This window comes from Siphateles boraxobius, unplaced genomic scaffold, assembly GCF_051911475.1.
Source record: "Siphateles boraxobius isolate OS27281-9 unplaced genomic scaffold, OSU_SipBor_1 142, whole genome shotgun sequence".
Taxonomy (NCBI): domain Eukaryota; kingdom Metazoa; phylum Chordata; class Actinopteri; order Cypriniformes; family Leuciscidae; genus Siphateles; species Siphateles boraxobius.
Genome location: NW_027508747.1, coordinates 654,039 through 675,394, shown reverse-complemented (window position 1 = coordinate 675,394; position 21,356 = coordinate 654,039). Strand labels below are relative to the sequence as shown.

General features: G+C 45.2%; 1 protein-coding gene across 1 annotated transcript in view; it reads left to right on the top strand.

Moving 5' to 3' along the window:
• The window catches only part of dst (dystonin), a 241,730-nt gene that overhangs the window by 62,878 nt on the left and 157,496 nt on the right, over nt 1–21,356 (top strand). The window contains exon 6 of the mRNA XM_077230331.1: nt 10,973–11,050. Coding sequence (XP_077086446.1) covers nt 10,973–11,050 — 78 coding nt within the window. The remainder of the gene's footprint in view (nt 1–10,972; nt 11,051–21,356) is intronic.

Genomic DNA, 21,356 nt, shown 5'->3' with positions numbered 1-21,356 from the left:
AATATTGCCTTCTGGGGTTTCTGTGGAGAGCTCTAGAATGCCAGCTTGGTCCTTTCTCAACACAGAAGCTTGAGCTGTGAACTAAAGGCCTGATTCAAGTTCCTTTCGCTTCAAGAGTGTGTTAAAGACCCCATGAAATCAAAGTTCCCTTTTGAAACTTTACTCATACTTCGTTGCTAGACGCTGTTATAGGGAAAACTGATTATTCTCCGAATTCTGAAGCCTTTTTAATTATGCAGTGAAACTGCACTGCCATTGGTTCGTGCAGAGCAATAAAACAAACTAATGGCGAGGCAGCGGAGCTGCACGAGCCTATGGCAGAGAAGCCCACCAGAGCGCACCAGAATGGGCCTGGCGTCTGATTTTAAAAGCAGGCATTCTGGCATAGGATCCTCAATCAATTCTCCTTCAGTGACGACACTTCTCTTAGCTGACACTTTGAGGATTCAAGCCTTCTCGCCATTGACCAGCAAAGCAGCGGATCCACCTGAATCAGCGCGCTGGCATCAGCTCACCGCCGATACCGCCCACTGCTCGCGAGCCGCTCCGCTCCTGCAAGCAGCTGATTCAGCGATCTCCCCTGCCGCCATCCGTCAAGTCTGAAAGAGATTTTTTCCTTCAAAAAAAGAGCTTATTTCACTTTCTAAAGGAGCCAATTGCGATGTTGAGACCTGTCACTGTGAGAGCATGAGTCTTACCTCTCTGTGTTCACGAATCACTTTCTTTTCAGAGAGCGATCCCGCCCCTTGCATCCTCGCGTTGTCGTCCTCCTTGGAACCTCGGAGGAAAAACTGCGGGGCAAAGGGGTTCAACTCTCGGAGTTGAGCGAGCTCACACCGGCTCAAGTCCCGCGTGCCTCGTTCTCTTCCACATAGAGAGATTTCTCCCTAGCTGCTTTCTCATCCAGACCAACGCCCCTCTGTCAGCGCGAGCGGTATGGTCTCATTCGGGGGGTCCGACGAGAATCCCCATGACAACAGCATGTTGTTGGCGGCCTCTGATGCCAAGGATTGGTTTGGCTCGGTGGATGACCCCGCCCCCTCGCTGCCAAGAGAGCCTACCGACCCAAGGGCTGGATTGACACCGAGCTTCTCCGCGTCCTTTGAAAGGCTGTTGAGGAGCTTGGACTGGAGTGGGCTGCCCCTGAAGAGACCACATGTAGCCAGTTAGACGAGTGGTTACTGCCGGGGCGCCATCAGGCCCCTCATCAGCGACTAGCACCGTTTTTCCCGTGCTTCAAGGCCATGTTCAGGTCTACCAGGCAAAACTCCTCCGCAGCATGGATGAGTCTGGACAAGGCCACGTTTATAGAGCTGCGCAGCGCAACTGATCTGGCCCTGCACGCTACCAAAACAACAACGCGGGCTATATTTGAAGGCCTCCTTCAAAATTAGAGCCTCTCCCATCGTTCAGAGAATACTGGACCTAACGGCCTCTGCATCTCCAGTACCAGGTCTGCAGCATATTCGGCCCTTACAGTACTGGTTGAAACCTCGAGTACCAGCGCATGTCAGGCATCACAGACGACTACGTATCAGCCCAGCCTGCGTGTCAGCCCTGGCCCCTTGGAGGAATACTTGTTGGTTCCAGTCTGGTGTGGGAGCTCCTCTCTCAGGCGAACAGGACGATTTGGCACCCCCAACCCGAGTTGTAGGCACTGCACCTTTGGCCTCTCGATGGGAGCCTATGGACCTCCCTGCGAGAGTTTTAAACACAATGGGGGTGGTGATGGCGCAGTGGATAAGACACATGCCTTTGGTGTGAGAGACCCGGGTTCGAATCCACTGTGAGACACCAATGTGTCCCTGAGCAAGACACTTCACCCCTAGTTGCTCCAGAGGCTTGCGACCTCTGAAATACATAGCAGTTGTAAGTCGCTTTGGATAAAAGCGTCAGCTAAACGAATAAAAAAAAAAAAAAAAAAGGCTAGAGGCTTTTCCGAGGCTAGAACCCTGTCTACACGACGCCTCTATGCCCTTAAATGGTCTGTGTTCTCCCCCTGGTGCACAGCTCGGAGCGCAGACCCTCTATCTTGCGTCATATCTTTGATATTTTCTTTCCTGCCGGAGCTGCTGGATAAGGGCCCTCCCTCCACTCTCAAGGTCTCTGTGGCAGCCATAGCAGCGTTCAACGCCTCTGTGGTTGGCCAAACTGTGGGCAGAAACAACCTTGTGGTTCGTTTCATGAAGGTATCCAGGAGGCTGAACCTGCCTCGCCCCCTTACCGTCCCTACATGGGACTTGTCTACAGTGCTAAGGGCTATCAGGAGCCCTCCCTTTGATCCACTCCAGTCAGTCAACCTGCGACTGCTGATGCTAAAGAACATACTTCTACTAGCATTAGCATCAGTCAAGCGTGTGGGTGACATACAGGTACTCTCTGTGAGCGCCTCATGCCTGGAATTTGAGCCAAACGACTGCAACATCTGCCTCTCAGCACTCCATCTGCGGACGATCGAGAGCTTGCCTTTACTCTGCCCTGTCAGGGCTTTGAGAATATACATAGTGTTCCGCCTCTTTTAGACACACGGAACAGCTTTTTTTATGCTTCGGGGGCCGCACCAAAGGGCATCCGGTCACAAATCAGAGGCTATCCAGATGGATAGTAGACGCTATTGCACTAGCCTACTCCTTGATGGGCCTACTATACCCCATCGGAGTAAGAGCTCATTCCACCAGAAACATGGCCTCGTCCTGGGTCTGGACCAGTGGTGTGTCCGGCTGGTCCTCGCCGTCCATATTTACCGGGTTCTACAATCTAGAAGTTCCTGCTCTGCAGGCACAAGTCCTTTCGATCTTGTGGATTTGGCCTCAGCTAACCCCAAACCACTATGAACTCTCCCCCCTACTATATGGGTTAACTCTGTGGCTATCGCCTATTGCTTTAATACCTTCGTGGCTCTGATCAAGGATCGGGCCACTGTTAACAGGCTATTGCCTCCTCTTACCTGACCAGCTCTCGGCCATTGTAGTGCCTTGGCTATACAGGTTTTTCTTGGAGTGATTGTCTAGGGCAGGATAGACCTCCGCGAGCTCTCCCTGTTTTGTGTTCCTAGGCGGCTCCGACCTACGTCTGAGCCCCTAGCAAAATGAGTATTCCCTATCATGTCTTGGTTCCTCTGGGCTCTGCTAACGCCTCAAGGCATCCTGGCGCGCTTCTCTGCCATAGGCTCGTTCAGCTCCGCTGCCTCCCCATTGGTTTGTTTAATTGCTCTGCACTAACCAATAGTAGTGCAGTTTCACTGCGTGATCTAAAAAGGCTTCAGAATTTGGAGAAAAAGGATTTTTCCCCATAAAAGCATCTAGCTACCCGGTACTCGTTCCCGTATCTCAGGGAACCAAGGATACATAAGTAACTGAGTACGTTTTGAGTTTGAAGTTTGTATATACTGCAGTAGTGAACCGTGACTCTCGAACCTTAGCCCACTCAGCCCCTTCACTCATCGGGAAAAAAGTAAACTTAGCCTAGCTTACTGTGTCCTGTTCTATAACACTGCATTTTACATTAAGAAATTAAACAAAAATGAATACAAAGCAAATCATCATAACAAATAATTGCATCACACAATCAGCGCTTTTCAGCGGAATATGGTGGCAACTGGCCACAAAACCAACACAATTTTATGCAAGCCGATGCATCATGACACTACTGCATGTTGATTATAAATCATATTATTAGACTGGCACCGCAGCCGATTTAAAGGGGTGGTAAAACACATTTTTTTGAAGGCTTGATTGTGTTTGTGGGGTGCACTGTAACATGTGTTTATGCTTTGTTTTTAAAAAATTGCATTATTTTTCATATAATTTACCTTTATTCTACACTGCTCTTTCATTCCTTGTAAAAACGGTCGGATGGTTTCCGGGTTCTATGAAGCCAGTCCCTCAAAAATATGCAATTGGTTAGCTCAGATTGGTTAGCTGGCCCAGTGTGTTGTGATTCGCTAACCGCCTAGTGCACGTTTTTCGGAAACGTCACGCCCCTTACCTTTACCGGTAGTTTGTGCTTTGGTGTATTATAAACAATGGCGTCAATAAAACCAATCGGACCCAGAGAATGTCAGTGAAGATGATCGAGCAGAACCTGTTCAAGAACGGCTGTTAAACGACGTTTCAGAAAGGTTTGTTTTTTGTTGTTGTTTCGGTCTCATTACTTTTTAGATACGCTGTAATTAAATTGTACTAATTATTATAGTATTATAAAAAATAGTGATCGACCGATGTATCGGTTTACCGATATTTTTCCCGATATTTAAGCATTTTCCCATAATCGGGAATCGGTTTTGTAATATCGGATTTTCCGATAAACGGCGCCATCTTGTGGCCGTTTTGAGAATTCCGCCATTGCAGCCCCCGTCTGAGGAGATCAATCAATAACAACTCTGTGCACAGGTAAAGTATATGTTCTACTTGCTTTGCTTTAATTATTCAACTTTATTTAACATAACAGACATGCATGCAGAAATGAGATTTGAGACATAAATGCCTGATATAGTTTATTTATGCAGCTTGGTTCTAAAAAATTGAGACGAACTCATTGAGCCACGTAGCGTAATCCGTCATGTCCTTCCCCAATAAAGACGTAACTTTACATGAATTAAATAAAACAGACATGAATGAGTGCATGTTGAAAATAAAAGCGCTGAATTTAATTCTCTATCTGTTGTATTTGCTCACCATTAGTCTCGAAACAAAAGTTCGCTCATATTGCTGAGCACTCACTGGGTTGATGATCAGGAATGCTCAAGCACGGCCACTGAATGAAACTTTTGACAAGATTATCTTGTTTAAACACCCTAGATTATATTATCATTTACTACATAGCAATTATTTCGCTAATACACATCTAAATATACCGCTTTGTGGAAATTAATTATTTATTATCTGCACGCGCGATCGCGGTTGAGTAACGTATAGCCTAATGTTATAGTTCTGTGTAAATGCATAGATAAACAGCACTTTGTCATAAAGCATTTCATGATCTAGACCGACAAAAATATTAATAATAATTAATAACATACTAGTTGGAAAATGCAATGATGTATATGCTGTTTTGTTTGTTACTTTCCTGATGTTATAGGCTATTCCAGCTAATATTATGCAGTGAATTAATATTACCCATGAATTATTCCTCACTCTTAGTTTAAACCTATTAAACGGCACATAAACCTTCTAAAACTGTTTAAAATGAATTACATTTCTGCAAAGGTGATATGACTCCCCTGTCAATTATTTTTTCCATATGAAAACATTAGACTTTTAACATTTATTTTGCCTATTGTTAACATTGTTGCTGCTGATGCTTATAAATGATATGTATAATTTAGATATAAATTATATAATGTAATAATATAAATGTTTTTATTGTAATTTGATTAGTTTACCATTTATGAAAACAAATAAACATATCCAAATATGTTAGAATAGTTTTTGTGCTTTATTTTTTACCTCATCAAAGCTTTTATTTTTAAACAAAGACACTTAGTAACAGTGCACTTTATTTTTTGGACTCAGACCCCTCTATTTATTTGTGTATAAATATAAAGGTTTTGTTTTTTTTGTATGCAAGGAGGGAGTGATTGTTATAAATAAAATGGTTTGTTCAGTTCATTTGTGTTGTAATAATTGTGCCAAAAACAGAAGTATAACAGTAAATAAATATCGGTTCTGCATATCGGTTATCGGGCACATACACATGCAAATAATCTGTATCGGTATCGGTTATAAAAAATCAATATCGGTCGATCACTAATAAAAAATAAGCTTCATAAACAAGAATTTCATATAATCGTTCTAACAAATTATACTAACGTTACAGTCCTCAAAGGGATTTTTTTGAGTAAAGACTGCGGATCTATAGTGATCGTTACTGACTGTATGGCACCGTTACTTTTGTATTTTTAGATCGATTGTAGCCAAATATCTGTCACCAGAACTATTAACCCAAAACGAACACTAAACATTGGCTTTACTACAGTAGCCAAATCAAACACAGAACCATGCTTAGCATGACTGTAGATAAACAAGCGATAAACAATACATAAAAGCTCTAATCAAAGAATAATTTACACTAATTACAAGTTCGCTGTTGAGATTAAAAAAAAGTTTGTAACGTTAGGTGTTTGTCGGATAACGTTCAGTATCAATGAGCATTTAACAATTTTAGTCATTTGTTTACTTCCTTGCTACAATGTACAATTAATACGAACTATTGCAGGAAAACACATCGACGAAAAATAAATCATACTTACAGGTTGTGGCCCGTAAACAACAGCTTCTGTTCTTTAAGTTGGAACTGCTCCATCTTTCAGGACAAGCCGTTTTGCGAATACTGCATTGTGCTTGCGAAGATTGTGGAAGCTTTCCTCCGTGTGCAGCACAGAGAGCGAGATTTGGGCAATAATTATGAGGGAACGAGTTAAAAATAAATTTTAACCATTGATCCCTAACTCCCCCGCCCCTAGGAAGGCTGAACAAAGTGGACCTGCAATCCGGATAAAAATAACAGCGTTTGGACGGCATTGCGGCAACAACAGCCTACTATACCACAACAACTTTTCTCCAACGCAATCTAAAATGGCCTCGCCACTTTATTTAGTATTCTCGGAGGAGGGGTTTATTCGGGTTAGTGATGTCAGCAACCCTGGAGGAATGTCATGTAGTCCCAGAATAAAATCAGTCACGTAACTGTTACGTGCCTCCCCAGTCTAAGGGGTCAGGGAGGCAGTAACAAGGAAATTATCAACAAGTTGGCACCCAAGAACTCTCCTCCCCTGTCTCACTCCACAAATCACACAGATTTTTAGAACTCAAAAAGACTTTATTTGGATTGATCCAAAGTACAAAAGGAAACGGAAAGCGTCAATAGGCTTCAGGAGGGGACAAGGCCAAAACAATAAACATAAAGTTCTGACTATAGGAGAAAAGCCTTCTTAACCTTTCAAAATAAGATAGAAAAGAATAACAAATACCTTACCTCACTCCCTCTCTAGCCAAACACAGGAGAAAAAGGTGGACATAACATAAATGGCATCCTCCTCCCTACTGCTTCCAAAATAAACTTAAATCAAAAAGGAGTCTGGTAACTGGTTTGAAGAATATAAGAAGAGCTGGTTTAACCGCAGTCCAAGTCTGTTCAGATCAACAACAATCAACAATGTCAGCAATTGACAACAAGATGTACAATTGCTCTTAACACACATGCAAAGGGGTGAGGCAGGAGAAGACAGTCTGGGCACCCTGGAGTCAAAAGAGGATCTCCCCCAACTGGCTTTTCCTTTCCAGCTTTATCCACGAACTTCCCTAGTCAGGAGCCAATCAGTGGGAACCAGGAGATGATAGTAATTCGTATCAGCTGGCCCCCATTTGGACATGAGAGAATGAGAGAGAGAGAACAAAGAAAGAAAAAAAAAACACCAAAACATTGCACACATAATAATTACGCCCTGGGACGTAAATAACTTACCCAAACAGCAAACAATTCCAGCAGGAAAGCTTTAGCCTCTAGATTGATGCTGTCATCCAGGGGTAGATTTGCTTATAATAACTGGGGTTGAAATGCTTTAAAAACTGCACAAAATAAGATTAATTTGCTAAATCCAGTTTTTCTTTAAAAGTTAATCTAGAAAACGGCATGTATAATAAATTAGCAACGATGTCCTCATTAATTTTTTTATGGTGTTCCCCACAGTGGGCAGAACGCATCATAAACATAATGATAACAAGCCCTAGGGCTGGGCGGTATATCGAGTTTGTACAATATATCGATATTTTTTTTAAACGATATGGAATGAGGCAATACCGTTTATATCGATACAGTAGTTTGATACGAGCACATCTGAAAAATAGTGGAGTACGCAGTGTGAGCTCATGCAGTGAAAGTACATACTACAATTTGTCCTAAACATGACACAAGCTTATTAAGCGCTTCAAAATAACTGGTAAGATATAGTTAACAAGTTTAAAGCAGCTTGCCCTGATACTGTTGCTAAATGACAGATAAATACTTGCGCTGTTTAATGCGTTTGAGACGTAGTGCTTTCATCAGTGCTTAACTTACATTTCACAGGTATATTCTCCATCTGTAAATGTTCAAACAAATCAAACAAATATGTCCATTTCACTGTCAGGAGACTTTGGAGGACAACATTAACATTTAATCACCTAAAATAGAGAAGTCTGATGTAACTTAAACCTTGTCCAATACAAGTCTGAGCAGGACAAACATTAAATAAATAAATAAATAATTTAAACTCCTAAAAGACCAAATTGGAGTAGTTTGATGCTACTCATTAGAAGCGATGGGCATTTCAAGCAAAAATAATATTCAAAAATCGCACCCTCCCCCATATGCACGCACAGATGCATGTATAGGCCACACAAGTGAGAAAAGCGGAGTGGTCTGACCTTTATATATATTAAAACGTAAATATACATTTCATATTTGTTTTATATAATATAATGTTCTTTTTTTATTTCATCTATGGGGATTATTTGAAAAAGGAACCGCATGAGATGAGTAAAATAAGATCATAAGATGCCCAATATATCAGGAGACATTTGGAGTGGGTCAGACATGATTTTGACCACTTAATTAAGTTTTGTTTTGTAGAAAGCCATTCTTTAAAGTGAATTTCGTTTTGTAAAAATTGTATCTTAATTTCAATCAATGTTTCATCAACCAATTGGCTGGATTTAATAAATAAAAAAGCGAAATATAGCAGACAATATAGGACGGAGGCGCCCGCGCGTGAACTGGAGCGCGTCTCATAAATGAACCGAAACTCGGCGTATAAATGACTTGCCTCACAGACCTGAGAACATATAGAAAGCTTGAAATGCTTAAAAAAACAAACAAACATTCAAATCGATAAGAAATGGTGTACTCTCTGCTAGTCTAATCCGTATGAAGTGTGCATTTCTCTCTATACGCGTTCACTACTGCGAAGATGGCGTCAACATCTCCAACTGTATCTTTGCAGCCAGAAAACACTATGTTTTACATTAAATGTATAATGCTGCTTAAACATTACTTTTGCCGGTTCTTTGTGGCAAGCTTTATGCATGCGCTTGATATGCGGAATATAGACAATATTACGATAACGCTCATTATGGTTTAGTATTTTCTCCCATATATATATATTTAAGTAATTAAATTAATATAAATATGCGATTAGACTAATGGCTTAAATGAACTACTACTTGTCAGCTAGAAAACTTTAGTTGTGCACGGGCAGCCCAATTTATTTCACATATTTCCTAACCAGCGCGTCACTGCGGGCGTTCTGAGCGAGCGGCGCTGTGTGACTGAGCGAGCGAAGCTACTTTTCAGAAGCCGATCTCTCTGGAGGACAATTCTCCTCCACATGAGATTCCTTTGAAACATACATGGCAAATAGCTGTTTCTCGACACATCATAGTAATTCCACACCGGTGATGACATGACTGCCAAATCATTTAAGTCCCCACGCATCATGTAGCCTACCTTCTCACGTTTTGACGTCATCAAATTGTGATCGGTTTGTGAGATCGGCCAAGTTTAGTGAGTACCGATCGAGTCATAAAATGTGAATATAGGCCGATGCCGATCGATCGGAGCATCCCTAGTTACAATGTTAGAATGTAATGTGATTTTAACCACCTTTTTGCACATAATATATTGCATAGCCTACATTACATTCCCTATTTGTTTTCATATCCTTCAATATCAACATTGTTTGGATATCATTGAGCAGGATGTGATTTTTTATTTTTTTTAAATAAATACATTTTCTTTATCCAAATAGAAAAACGTAGAAAGTACCGAGATATATATCGTATATCGCCATTTAACCAAAAAATACCGAGATATGATTTTTTGGCCATATCGCCCAGCCCTAACAGCCCCACCCATTTAGAGGGAAAATATGATTTGATTGGTCGATTTTCCTGTCATTTGAAAATGAGTCTCTCGTTGACTTGCTATTGCTTGGTAACTTCACAGCTGGACCACCAATCACAGAGCTGAAAGCTTTAGGCGAAAAAATACTAATATCTAATAAATTAATCAGTTGGTCACGAAGCTTATTTTCTGCAATAATCCAAAAGCCAATGGAAAAATCCTATCAAGTTTTTGTCGAGAGAACCAGGGTGATGCGAACTACATAAACTACATCATCACTTGCTTATCGCTTATAATTTGATTCTTTGTTCTTATTTTATTACTATAATTGTTCGAGGACTTTTTACTTACATTAGTTAGCCTAGTATTAGTTTTTGCTGTGGTTTTGATATTTGCCATCTGTATTTGTCAAAGCATTTCATGGGGTCCTTTAATGTTCATCATGATTTCAGAAAATTACACATACTTGTCTTTAATCAAAAGTGTCATTTCATGTGATAAAAACCTTTCGGCTTTGATTGATAGAACATTGAGTCATTTCTGACTACTCTGTGAACACAATACATGGAACTAATGACAGTCCTTTACTTCCAGACCCTATTGCTCTATTGGGCAAAGCAAACGATGACTCGCTAAAAGTCATCCATCATCTGCTCAACGGATCTCATTTCTCTTTGGTCACACTGTACATTAAGTTTGATGAGAACATCTGAGCTGAATTGAGGCTTTTTCTATGTTTCAGCTGGACAGTGTAGATTTTCTCTTTCTTTACACCTGCTTAATTCCCATTTCTTTTGCTTCCCGCATCAGTCTCGGCCCACTCTGCATCTTTGACCTTGCGTTTGGCTTTGTGTTTCTTCAAGGCTTCATAAAATTAGTGCAAACCTGTCATGTACATGTGTGAAGTTAGCAAGAAACATCATCTGCTTTAGCCAGGCGTTCAGAGAGGGATTGATGTGCAGTTCTCTCTGTGAGTTTCTCTCTCCTCCACAGGCAGAGCTTGTGTGTGTCGGTACGGTGAGTGTGTGTGTGCCGAGAGCTCGATGTGTGTGATCATACATGTACTGATGGCTTCTCTCTCTCTCCCTCACAGCCGCGAGAGAAGGGTCGCATGCGCTTCCACAGACTCCAGAATGTACAGATCGCACTCGACTATTTAAAGAGACGACAGGTAAGACCAGTGAGGAAAATAATCAACATAAGTAGTGGGATTTTATTATGTTATGCAGTTAATTTCATGCAGGATCGTCAACATTGAGAATTTGAAATGGCCAATTTGTGCCACTCAATATTTGATATTCCGGTAACACTTTACAATAAGGTTACATTAGTTAACTACCTTAGTTAACATGAACTAAGAATGAACAATACTTCTTCAGCATTTATTAATGTTAGTTAATATTAATTATAACATTTACTAATACATTATTAAAATCAAAAGTTGTATTTGTTAACATTAGTTAATGCACCTTGAACTAACATGAACAAAAAATTATTTTTATTAACTAACGTTAACAAAGATTAACAAATACAGTAACAAATGTATTGCTCATTGTTAGTCCATGTTAGTTAATACATTTAAAGGGTAACCAAACCCCTGGTCAGAGTCTGACTCCACCCACTGGTAATATTTGAAAAATGCTGGAAAAGTGGGCAGACCCCAGCGGAGATAGAGGGGACGAATCGAGGGCGGGGCTGAGCGGGGGGGCGTGTATCTGTGAGGGATTAATTGACAGCTGCTGTCAGACTCGCTAAAATGGAGAGCGACTGGAGTGAGGCAAGTAGCTTTGCAACAGAGCGGTCATTTGAAGTCTTTTCTTCCCCACCTTCACCTGATTTTTTCCTGGATTTTTCTGCCTTTTAAGAGGACCAAATCTGAGGTGTGTGGTCATATTTTGGCTTTTACAAAAGTCCTGAGGGAAACTTAATCGAGGATGGTCACCCTGTCTGCAGAACATGCCCAAAAAAGTCGCTGTAATACACTTCAAAATGTTGTTTTGAGTTGAAATATTTTCTCACTCACTTGAAATAAACGTGAAGCTTCAACGAAGAAAAGTTCGCATTAATATTTTAAATCTTACCTGTTTATAAATCCATTTTGTAGAGTGTACAAAACAATCGTCCAGACAAGATGATCACAACAATATTATCAAACTCGGTAAACAATAAATTAACTCTGATTTCATTTTCAATGCAATCAAAAACGTAGACGCAAGACGGCAAGTTGTATTTGAATGAAACGAGAGAGGGCGTCCGTTGTGATGCATGGATTTGGGCTGTTATGCGTTGCTATCGACGACGGTCAGAAGGAAATGCCACAGAGTAGAATCTTGCCTTAACCCTTCGGAGTCTTGGGCTATTTTGGCCGTTTTTGAGTACTTTTATTTTTTTAAAATTTTGCAACATAAAAAAATGTTTACCATACCAATGTTTGGTATAATTTTTTTCAGCACAACATCACCTATATGATCAGACAATTAGTTCCCTTTCGTAGTCACTCCGAGTTACGTCGGATGACGACGAATGGGGGTTTCGCCTAGAAAGCCAATCATCTTCGTGTATTATAAAACGAGCCAATGGCGATGAAATGCCATGGGTCTGCGGAATTTGCATAGCGTAACTCCGCCCCACCTCGTGGGTATAAAAGGAGGACGCTCGGCAACATGCAGATATGTTTTCGCTTCGGAGCCAAGAGCTTCTCTTCACTCCACAAGCCAATCCTGACTTCATCTTCTGTGACGAGCGAACTCTCCGGTGTTGGTGTGACGGCGGTACCCAGCGAGTTCACATTGCCTGCGATCTGAGCAGTGATCTGCCAGTCTGTGTGTTTCTCCCTGGTCGCCTCAGCATCGCTGAGTTTTTTCTCTAAAAGAGCTGCACGTGGCACGTCTTTTTAAAGATGTCTCGCCCGTGTTCTTCTGGGTGCGGTCGTTTCCTGTCTTCCTTTGATGGGCACAATCGCTGCTTTGCGTGTTTGGGCTTAGAGCACGCTAAAGCAGCGCTTGTGGATGACTCATGTTCCTTCTGTGGGAACATGGCCATCGCAACACTGAGGTCTAGACTCAATGATCTCATTCGGGAGAGAGTCCCCTCATCCACACCCCGATCTACATCCTCCACGAGAGGCTGTACTTCGGCTGGTGGACAGGGTGATCTGAGGGTTACGGTGTGGGACAATCCGACGATGCGTCCTCGGACCACGCCCCCCTCTACAGTGTTGCAACCCGCGAGTGCCGCGGTGATTCTACCGGGTTCATCCTTCGATGCCCCGCGTGTTTCATTCGGCGCTCCAGAGGAAGACTCGATGTCGATCGCGGCATCACAAGGCGGGCAAGAGTCATCGGGAAGTGACGATGCGGCTGCGTTGCCTCCTTCTGGAGCTCCAGCGTTGCCCGTATCAGATCCCGAGATGACGGCCATGCTCTCCCGGGCCGCTGCGAGCATCGGGCTTGAGTGGAACCCTCCGCCCTGCCCTGAGCGCTCGCGGTTGGATGATTGGTTTTTGGGTGTGGCTGCCGCCTCACGGCCACAGCCAACCCCAATGCCATTCTTCCCGGAGGTGCATGAGGAGTTGACGAAATCATGGAAGGCTCCCTTGACCTCCCGTGTACGTTCGTCAGCTTTCGACGCTTTTCCTCCCCTCGATGGGGCAGCCGCCCATGGGTACACTGGGATTCCCCCGGTTGAACGCTCTGTTGCCATGCAACTATGTCCTCAGAGTGCTTCATCTCGTGGTAATCCTAAGCACCCGTCCAAGGCCTGTAGATTCTCGTCCACCTTAGTGGCGAGGTCTCACAGAGCTGCAGGACAGGCGGCTGCCGCTCTGCATGCGATGAGCACCTTGCAGGTCTACCAGGCCCAGCTGCTCAGAGATATGCACGAGGCGGGGACTGACCCAGGGCTCTTCAATGAGCTGCGTGCCGCCACTGACCTCGCTCTCCGAGCGACGAAAGTGGCCTCACGCTCCCTGGGTCAGGTGATGGCCACCTCTGTGGTCCAGGAGCGTCACCTATGGCTGAACCTGGCTGATATGCGGGACGCCGAGCGTACCCGTCTGCTCGACGCCCCCATATCCCAGGCCGGCCTCTTCGGCGGAGCGGTTGAGGACTTTGCCCAGCAGTTCTCAACCGCACAGAAGCAGTCTGAGGCGATTAAACATATTCTGCCCCGACGGCCTGCTGCTGCCTCCACCCAGCCGTCGGTACAGACACCTCAGACTGCTCGCCGCCGAGGGCGCCCTCCTGTGGCTCCCTCCCCTCCCGCACGGCCCCAGCAGCAGCCTTCACCCGGGCCGCGTCGTGGAGGAGGCCGCAGGAAGGCGCCACAGCCCTCTCCAGCCCCGCGCCCCGCTAAACGCCAGGCTAAGCGGCGCTCCTGAGACGGGCTGCTCAGTGATGGTGTCGGTTTTTTCCCAGGAGGTGGTTGCAGGCCCCCTCCTTCCCCCGGCGGAGGGCCGGGGGAGAATCTTTTGTTCTTCCGCTGCCCACCCACGGGTGGGCAGTACCCTATTATGGTCAAAGAAAGAATCAATACACCCATCACTGAGCACACAGAGCCGGTTGACAGTGCGCGACGCCCCCGGGCCTCGCCGCTCTCATCCCCCTCTGTCACAGAGTTCTCGGACCGCAGTGTGTGCCGCCTCCGGGCCTCGCCACTCCCGTCCCCCTCTGTCCCGGAGGGTGCGGGCGACAGTGTGTGCCGTCTCCGGACCTCACCACTCTCGTCCCCCTCTATCGCCAGACCCCTGGCAGAGCAGACCCCCGTGGAACGCTGGTCCTTCCCTGGTCTCCTCTGTCAGGACGCGGAGCATGACCGCGCCCCCGCTCCGGGCCGCTTTGCCACCCTCGCCTGGGCTGGTCACTCCGCTTCGCTGCCCCTCCGGGGGGACGCCTGTGGTTCGTATGACCCCGCTGGTTCAGTATCTGACAGCTTGGTTGGAGCTTCCCAGCCTTTCTCGCTGGGTCGCCAGAACTATCAGGCTCGGCTATGCGATTCAGTTCGCACGGTCTCCTCCCCGCTTCAGGGGAGTTCGCTTCACTATGGTCGGTGGCAATGCCCCTATCATGAGAGCGGAGGTTGCTACCCTGCTGGCGAAGGGTGCAATCGAGACTGTCCCTCCAGCCGAGATGAGGTCAGGGTTTTACAGCCCGTACTTCATTGTCCCCAAGAAATCCGGTGGGTTACGGCCGATCCTGGATCTGCGCGTCTTGAACCGCTCCCTTCACAGGCTGCCGTTCAAGATGCTCACGGCCAAACGCATTTTCGAATGTGTGCGGCCACGGGATTGGTTTGCAGCCATAGACCTGAAGGACGCCTACTTTCATGTCTCCATCTTACCTCGACACAGACCGTTCCTACGGTTTGCTTTCGAGGGGCAGGCATACCAGTACGCGGTTCTCCCCTTCGGGCTAGCCCTGTCTCCTCGCGTCTTCACGAAGATCGTCGAGGCTGCCCTTGTTCCCCTTCGGGAACACGGGGTTCGCATCCTGAACTATCTCGACGACTGGCTGATCCTAGCTCACTCTCGAGACCAGGTTTGCGAACACAGGGATCTTGTGCTTCGGCACCTAGCCCGTCTGGGCCTTCGGGTCAACTGGGAGAAGAGCAAACTCTGCCCCGTGCAGAGGATCTCTTTTCTCGGTATGGAGATCGACTCGGTCGCCATGTCCGCGCAGCTTACGAGCGAGCGCGCACACTCGCTGCTGACTTGCCTTCGACAGTTCGATGCAAGAGTGCGGTCCCACTGAAATTGTTTCAGAGGCTCCTGGGGCATATGGCATCCGCAGCCGCAGCAACGCCGCTCGGATTGCTTCATATGAGACCGCTTCAGCTGTGGCTTCGCGATCGAGTCCCGAGGTGGGCATGGCATCACGGCACGTTCCGAGTCCCAGTGACTCCGACCTGCCGTCAGTCCTTCACTCCGTGGAGGAACCTCAGCTTTCTACGGGCCGGAGTTCCCCTAGAACGAGTTTCCAGGCATGTTGTTGTCTCCACAGATGCCTCTTCCACGGGTTGGGGCGCCATGTGCAACGGACATGCTGCCGCGGGCTCCTGGACAGGACCCCAGCGCCTTTTGCACGTCAATTGCCTCGAGTTGCTGGCAGTACGCCTTGCCCTGCACCGTTTCCTCACGTTGCTCAAGGGTCAACACGTACTAGTCCGTTCAGACAATACCGCGACTGTAGCGTACATCAACCGTCAGGGTGGTCTACGCTCCCGCCGTATGTCGCAACTCGCACGCCACCTCCTCTTATGGAGTCAGAAGCACCTGAGGTCCCTTCGTGCTATCTACATTCCGGGAGATCGGAACTTTGCAGCCGACGAGCTGTCACGGTTTCGGCCCATCTCCGGCGAATGGAGACTCCATCCCCAGTCGGTTCAGCTGATTTGGGACCAGTTCGGGGACGCACAGATAGATCTGTTTGCCTCTCACGACTCGACCCATTGCGCCCTGTTCTATTCCCTGACCGAGGGCTCTCTCGGCACGGATGCACTGGCGCACAGCTGGCCGCGGGGCCTACGCAAGTATGCGTTTCCCCCAGTGAGCCTTCTCGCACAGACCTTGTGCAAGATCAAGGAGGACGAGGAGCAGCTCATTCTGGTTGCGCCGTATTGGCCCACCCGGACCTGGTTCTCCGAACTGGTGCTCCTCGCGACAGCACCTCCTTGGCCAATTCCTCTGAGGAAGGATCTCCTTTCTCAGAGACGGGGCACCCTTTGGCACCCTCGACCCGATCTCTGGAGGCTCCACGTGTGGCTCCTGGACGGGACGAGGCAGGTTTGAGTACCATGCCACCAGCGGTGGCGGCTACCATCACTTCCGCTAGAGCATCGTCCACGAGACATGTCTATGCGTTGAAGTGGAACCTCTTCGTCAACTGGTGCTCTTCTCGTCGAGAAGACCCCAGGAGGTGCTCGATCTCTGTCGTGCTTTCCTTCCTGCAAGAGGGGTTGGAGCGAAGGCTGTCTCCCTCCACCCTGAAGGTGTATGTGGCCGCTATCGCCGCATATCACGAAGCAGTTCAAGGTAAGTCTCTGGGGAAGCACGACCTGATCGTCAGGTTCCTGAGAGGAGCGAGGAGACTAAATCCTCCTCGTCCTCCTCTCGTTCCCTCTTGGGACCTCTCAGTGGTCTTAAATGCCCTGCAGAGGGCTCCCTTTGAGCCTCTGCAATCAGTGGAGCTTAAGTTCCTGTCTATGAGACAGCGCTCCTGGTTGCATTGGCCTCCATCAAGAGGGTAGGGGACCTGCACGCATTCTCCGTTGACGAAGCGTGCCTGGAATTCGGGCCCGGTCACTCTCACGTGATCCTGAGACCCCGGCCTGGATATGTGCCCAAGGTTCCCACCACTCCCTTCCGGGACCAGGTGGTGAACCTGCAAGCGCTGCCCCGGGAGGAGGCAGACCCAGCCTTGGCACTGCTCTGTCCAGTACGCGCTCTCCGCGCTTACGTAGACAGAACGCAGTGTTTCAGGACCTCAGACCAGCTCTTTGTCTGTTATGGTGGGAGACTGAAGGGAAAGGCTCTCTCAAAGCAGAGGTTGTCTCACTGGATAGTGGACGCCATTGCTTTGGCTTACCAACAGCAAGGCCGACCGTGCCCCCTTGGTGTGACAGCCCACTCCACCCGGAGTGTGGCTTCCTCTTGGGCTCTAGCGCATGGCGCCTCGCTGGCAGACATTTGTAGAGCTGCAGGCTGGGCGACACCCAACACATTCGCCAGATTCTATAATCTCCGAGTGGAGCCTGTGTCCTCTCGTGTACTCGCTTCAGTCAGCTAGTACTGGACCCGCTCAGGTGTCTTCGCTTGCTCGCCTTTCCACTCCACGGACTGGATACGTGCGATTATTCCTCAGGTGAGCCTTCCTCTCTGAAGCCCTGAGTTCCTCCAGCACTGTTGATGCTGGCGCCAGTGTCTATTGCCTGGGCGTCGGCTAGGTGCCTCCGTGTGCATGGTTCCTCCCTGAGTAACCCCCACATGTGTATTTCCACTGTAAGCCTCCTTGAGCATGTGTCTTTCCCTTGGCAAGCCATCTTGCCCTCCTGGAGTTGAAAGTTGCCACCCCTCGGGCTGGTCACTCCAGTGTTCCTCCATATGTAGCCTTCCGGCCATATGTGTATCTTAAGTCCTCCCTACGGGTAGGCATGCTGCGGCATATCTCCTCTGAGATATGCTTCCCAGTGTACCTTGGTATTCCTGTGTTAAGTAGGACTCCTTCGTCTGTGCCAGTATCACGACAGGGGGATCAGACTTTTCGCAGGGCACTGGAAGACAGCTGTGAAGGTGGCGTGATTTCACGGGGACCCCCATTCGTCGTCATCCGACGTAACTCGGAGTGACTACGAAAGGGAACGTCTCGGTTACATATGTAACCCTCGTTCCCTGAGTAGGGAACGGAGACGTTACGTCTCCCTGCCACTTCCGCTGTACCGCTGGGTAGACGCCTGAGTTCAGTCTCGGCTCCTCAGCGAAGACATATCTGCATGTTGCCGAGCGTCCTCCTTTTTTACCCACGAGGTGGGGCGGAGTTACGCTATGCAAATTCCGCAGACCCATGGCATTTCATCGCCATTGGCTCGTTTTATAATACACGAAGATGATTGGCTTTCTAGGCGAAACCCCCATTCGTCGTCATCCGACGTAACGTCTCCGTTCCCTACTCAGGGAACGAGGGTTACATATGTAACCGAGACGTTTTTCACTTTGATGTACTCTATCAACATACTGGACCCAAAATCACACAAAAAACACAAAATCCGAATAGAAAAATTATAGCTTTTCTACTACAAAAAACACAAACATGCTCAATGAAGCATTTTAAAAGGTTTAAAATGTAAACACAAGTTGTAAATGTCAACATATACAGGTACAATTTAGATATAATCAACCTATATACAAAAAAAATATGATTTACAAAAAAAAGCGTGTGTAGCCATAGGCTTTTTTTCTTTCTTTTTAGCTCAGCCACTTTTTAAAAAATGTTGTGCACACAATTATTCAGAGAGCTATATTTAAGGCCTTGCATTCCCAGAGTATGAGGGTTCGCAAATAGTGCAAATACAACATAAAAAATTTAAAATTGAGATAAAATTAAACTATATGCAGCAAAAAGCAGGTGTGGCAATAGGCGTTTTTTCTTTTCTTTTTTGCTTAGAAACTCTACAAAACAATTCATGTACAATTACACAGATATCTACATTACAGGGATTTCATTCCTTGAGTAAGAGGGGTTCCTCAATAGTGCAAATATACCATACAATAGGTAAAATGAACACAAAATCAAATTATACATACAACTATTTACAGCAAATATCAGGTGTTTTTTATTTTTTATTTTTTATCTGTGCCTCTCCTCAAAACAGTTTAGCTAAATCTACTCCTAAACTACCTAAACTATTCCTAAACTACCTAAACTATCTTCACTACTCCTAAACTACTCTCAAAATCTACTCAAACTCTTCCAAAAACTAGCAATAATCTCTCTCTAAATATATAACGTATATATGTCTATCTTTATCAACTCCGTAAATCCTCTGCCTTTCAATTTTGCGTCTTAGCTCAGTTGTCTCCTCCTCCATTCCCTAAAATGTGCAGCCTGAATAGCAGAGTCAGCAGATTCACACATTTTTCTCCGTTTTGTTTTATGACAAAAACCGACGAATTTATTAGAATAAATGCAACGCCTGTCGCATCCCATCTTGCGTTCTTTTACGAACGCGTCAGTATTTTTTTATATAAAGTTTAAATGATCATATCTCCGTTTTTACTTGGTCTATCAACACAAAACAAAAAGTAAAATAGAATTTCAAGCCAGCACTTTCGACAGAAGTGGACGGCAGCGCTCAACGTGACTTTGTTTTTATGCTTCGACGTCTTAAACTGGTCATGTAACTTGATCACGCCGGCGTGATCGGCGACCCCGAAGAGTTAAAAAGTGTATAGAGCTGCTTGTTTTATTTGTTGTTTGTTGATTTTCAAATATAAAACTATCCTGATCGTTTTCAATACTCGTAATTCCAACTCCTGACCCGCTACAGTAGTTTTGACGGAACCAGATGCTTTTATACCAGGGGCTGCCAAGGGCGTAGTGAGCTCGCACCAAGGGCGTGACAGAGTGACGTCACAGAGTACCCTACGTCACAGAGTACCCCTACTGCAGGAGCTTTCCGTTTAACCTGAAGAGGGCAGCACTCAGACGTTTTTACACCATATATTTGAAAAGTAAAACACTTTATACCCAAATGTCAAAAAATTTACTCGAATCAATGAACAGCATTTATGAAGCTCCATTCTTACAGATCATTAACTAAAAAAAGTTGTTTTATTGTTTAGTTACCCTTTAACTAATGTTAAATAATTAACCATATTGTAAAGTGTTACCAATATTCTTGATGTTGCTGATGACAGAAAAGTTACATTTGTCTGGTGTGGTGTGTCTCTAACTGCGCTTGTCAATGTCAAAATGTTTGTGATGGCTAATCAAATCAAAGAAGGCGGGGCTTACTGTTCACAGAAGATGAGTGCGAATATACGCTTTATTTTTACAGCGAACTAGTGCATGTGAGATGCAAGTACCTCAACATTTAATATCTCACAACTGTTTTACGATAGAACTGTTTAACGACCGAAAGAAAAATCTAGTAATACAAACTACTCAACTCTTAATACATGTAATCCATAACTGAATGTGACAAAACAAAAAGTTTTGCGTTTTGACGCATGTGTGTGTGTGTGTGTGTGTGTGTGTGTGTGTGTGTGCATATTTTAAAATAAAATATAATTTGCAAGTAAATCGATTACCTCACAATTATTTAAGGGAATAAAAAAATAAGATCGACGCATAAAATATGTTCTCTAATTATTTAATTCCCTTACACACAAAAAAAAACATTGGTCCCCAAATGTTCAAGACATGGTTATGGCCTTGTCATGCAGATTACCAATTTTGTGATTAAAGAAGTTTATATTTTTGTGTATAATTTTCTGCAGCACTTATGTGAAATATAGAAAAGTGGAGTCATTTGCAGTCTTCGTAAAGTCATTGAAGCTCAACAAAAATGAAATAATAGTTTACAAGCAAAATTCACTGCATTTGTGGAGTTGGATATATGCTGAATTCTGGGTATCCTGATCATGTAAATAATTGGCAGTAATGCTACTGTAAGTTACATTTGCAATTCAAAATGATGCTAATTTGTTCCCACAGAGATATTTGACTGTTTTTCACCAGTCTAATTTCACACATTTCAACTAAATTATTGTATAATGCATCTAATGTTGCACGTGTGTGACATAATTGATAGACACAATTTTCCTCGGGGGTAAACATTCACAAATATTGTTTTTCTATTAATAGTTTTTGATAAACAATGCATTGAGCAGCATATTCACGTTCTAGTTCTATGTTTATATGGAATAACTATTTCCTTTTACAAAATTGTCAGTCACAATATTTATTTATTTTTCTCTTCCAAAG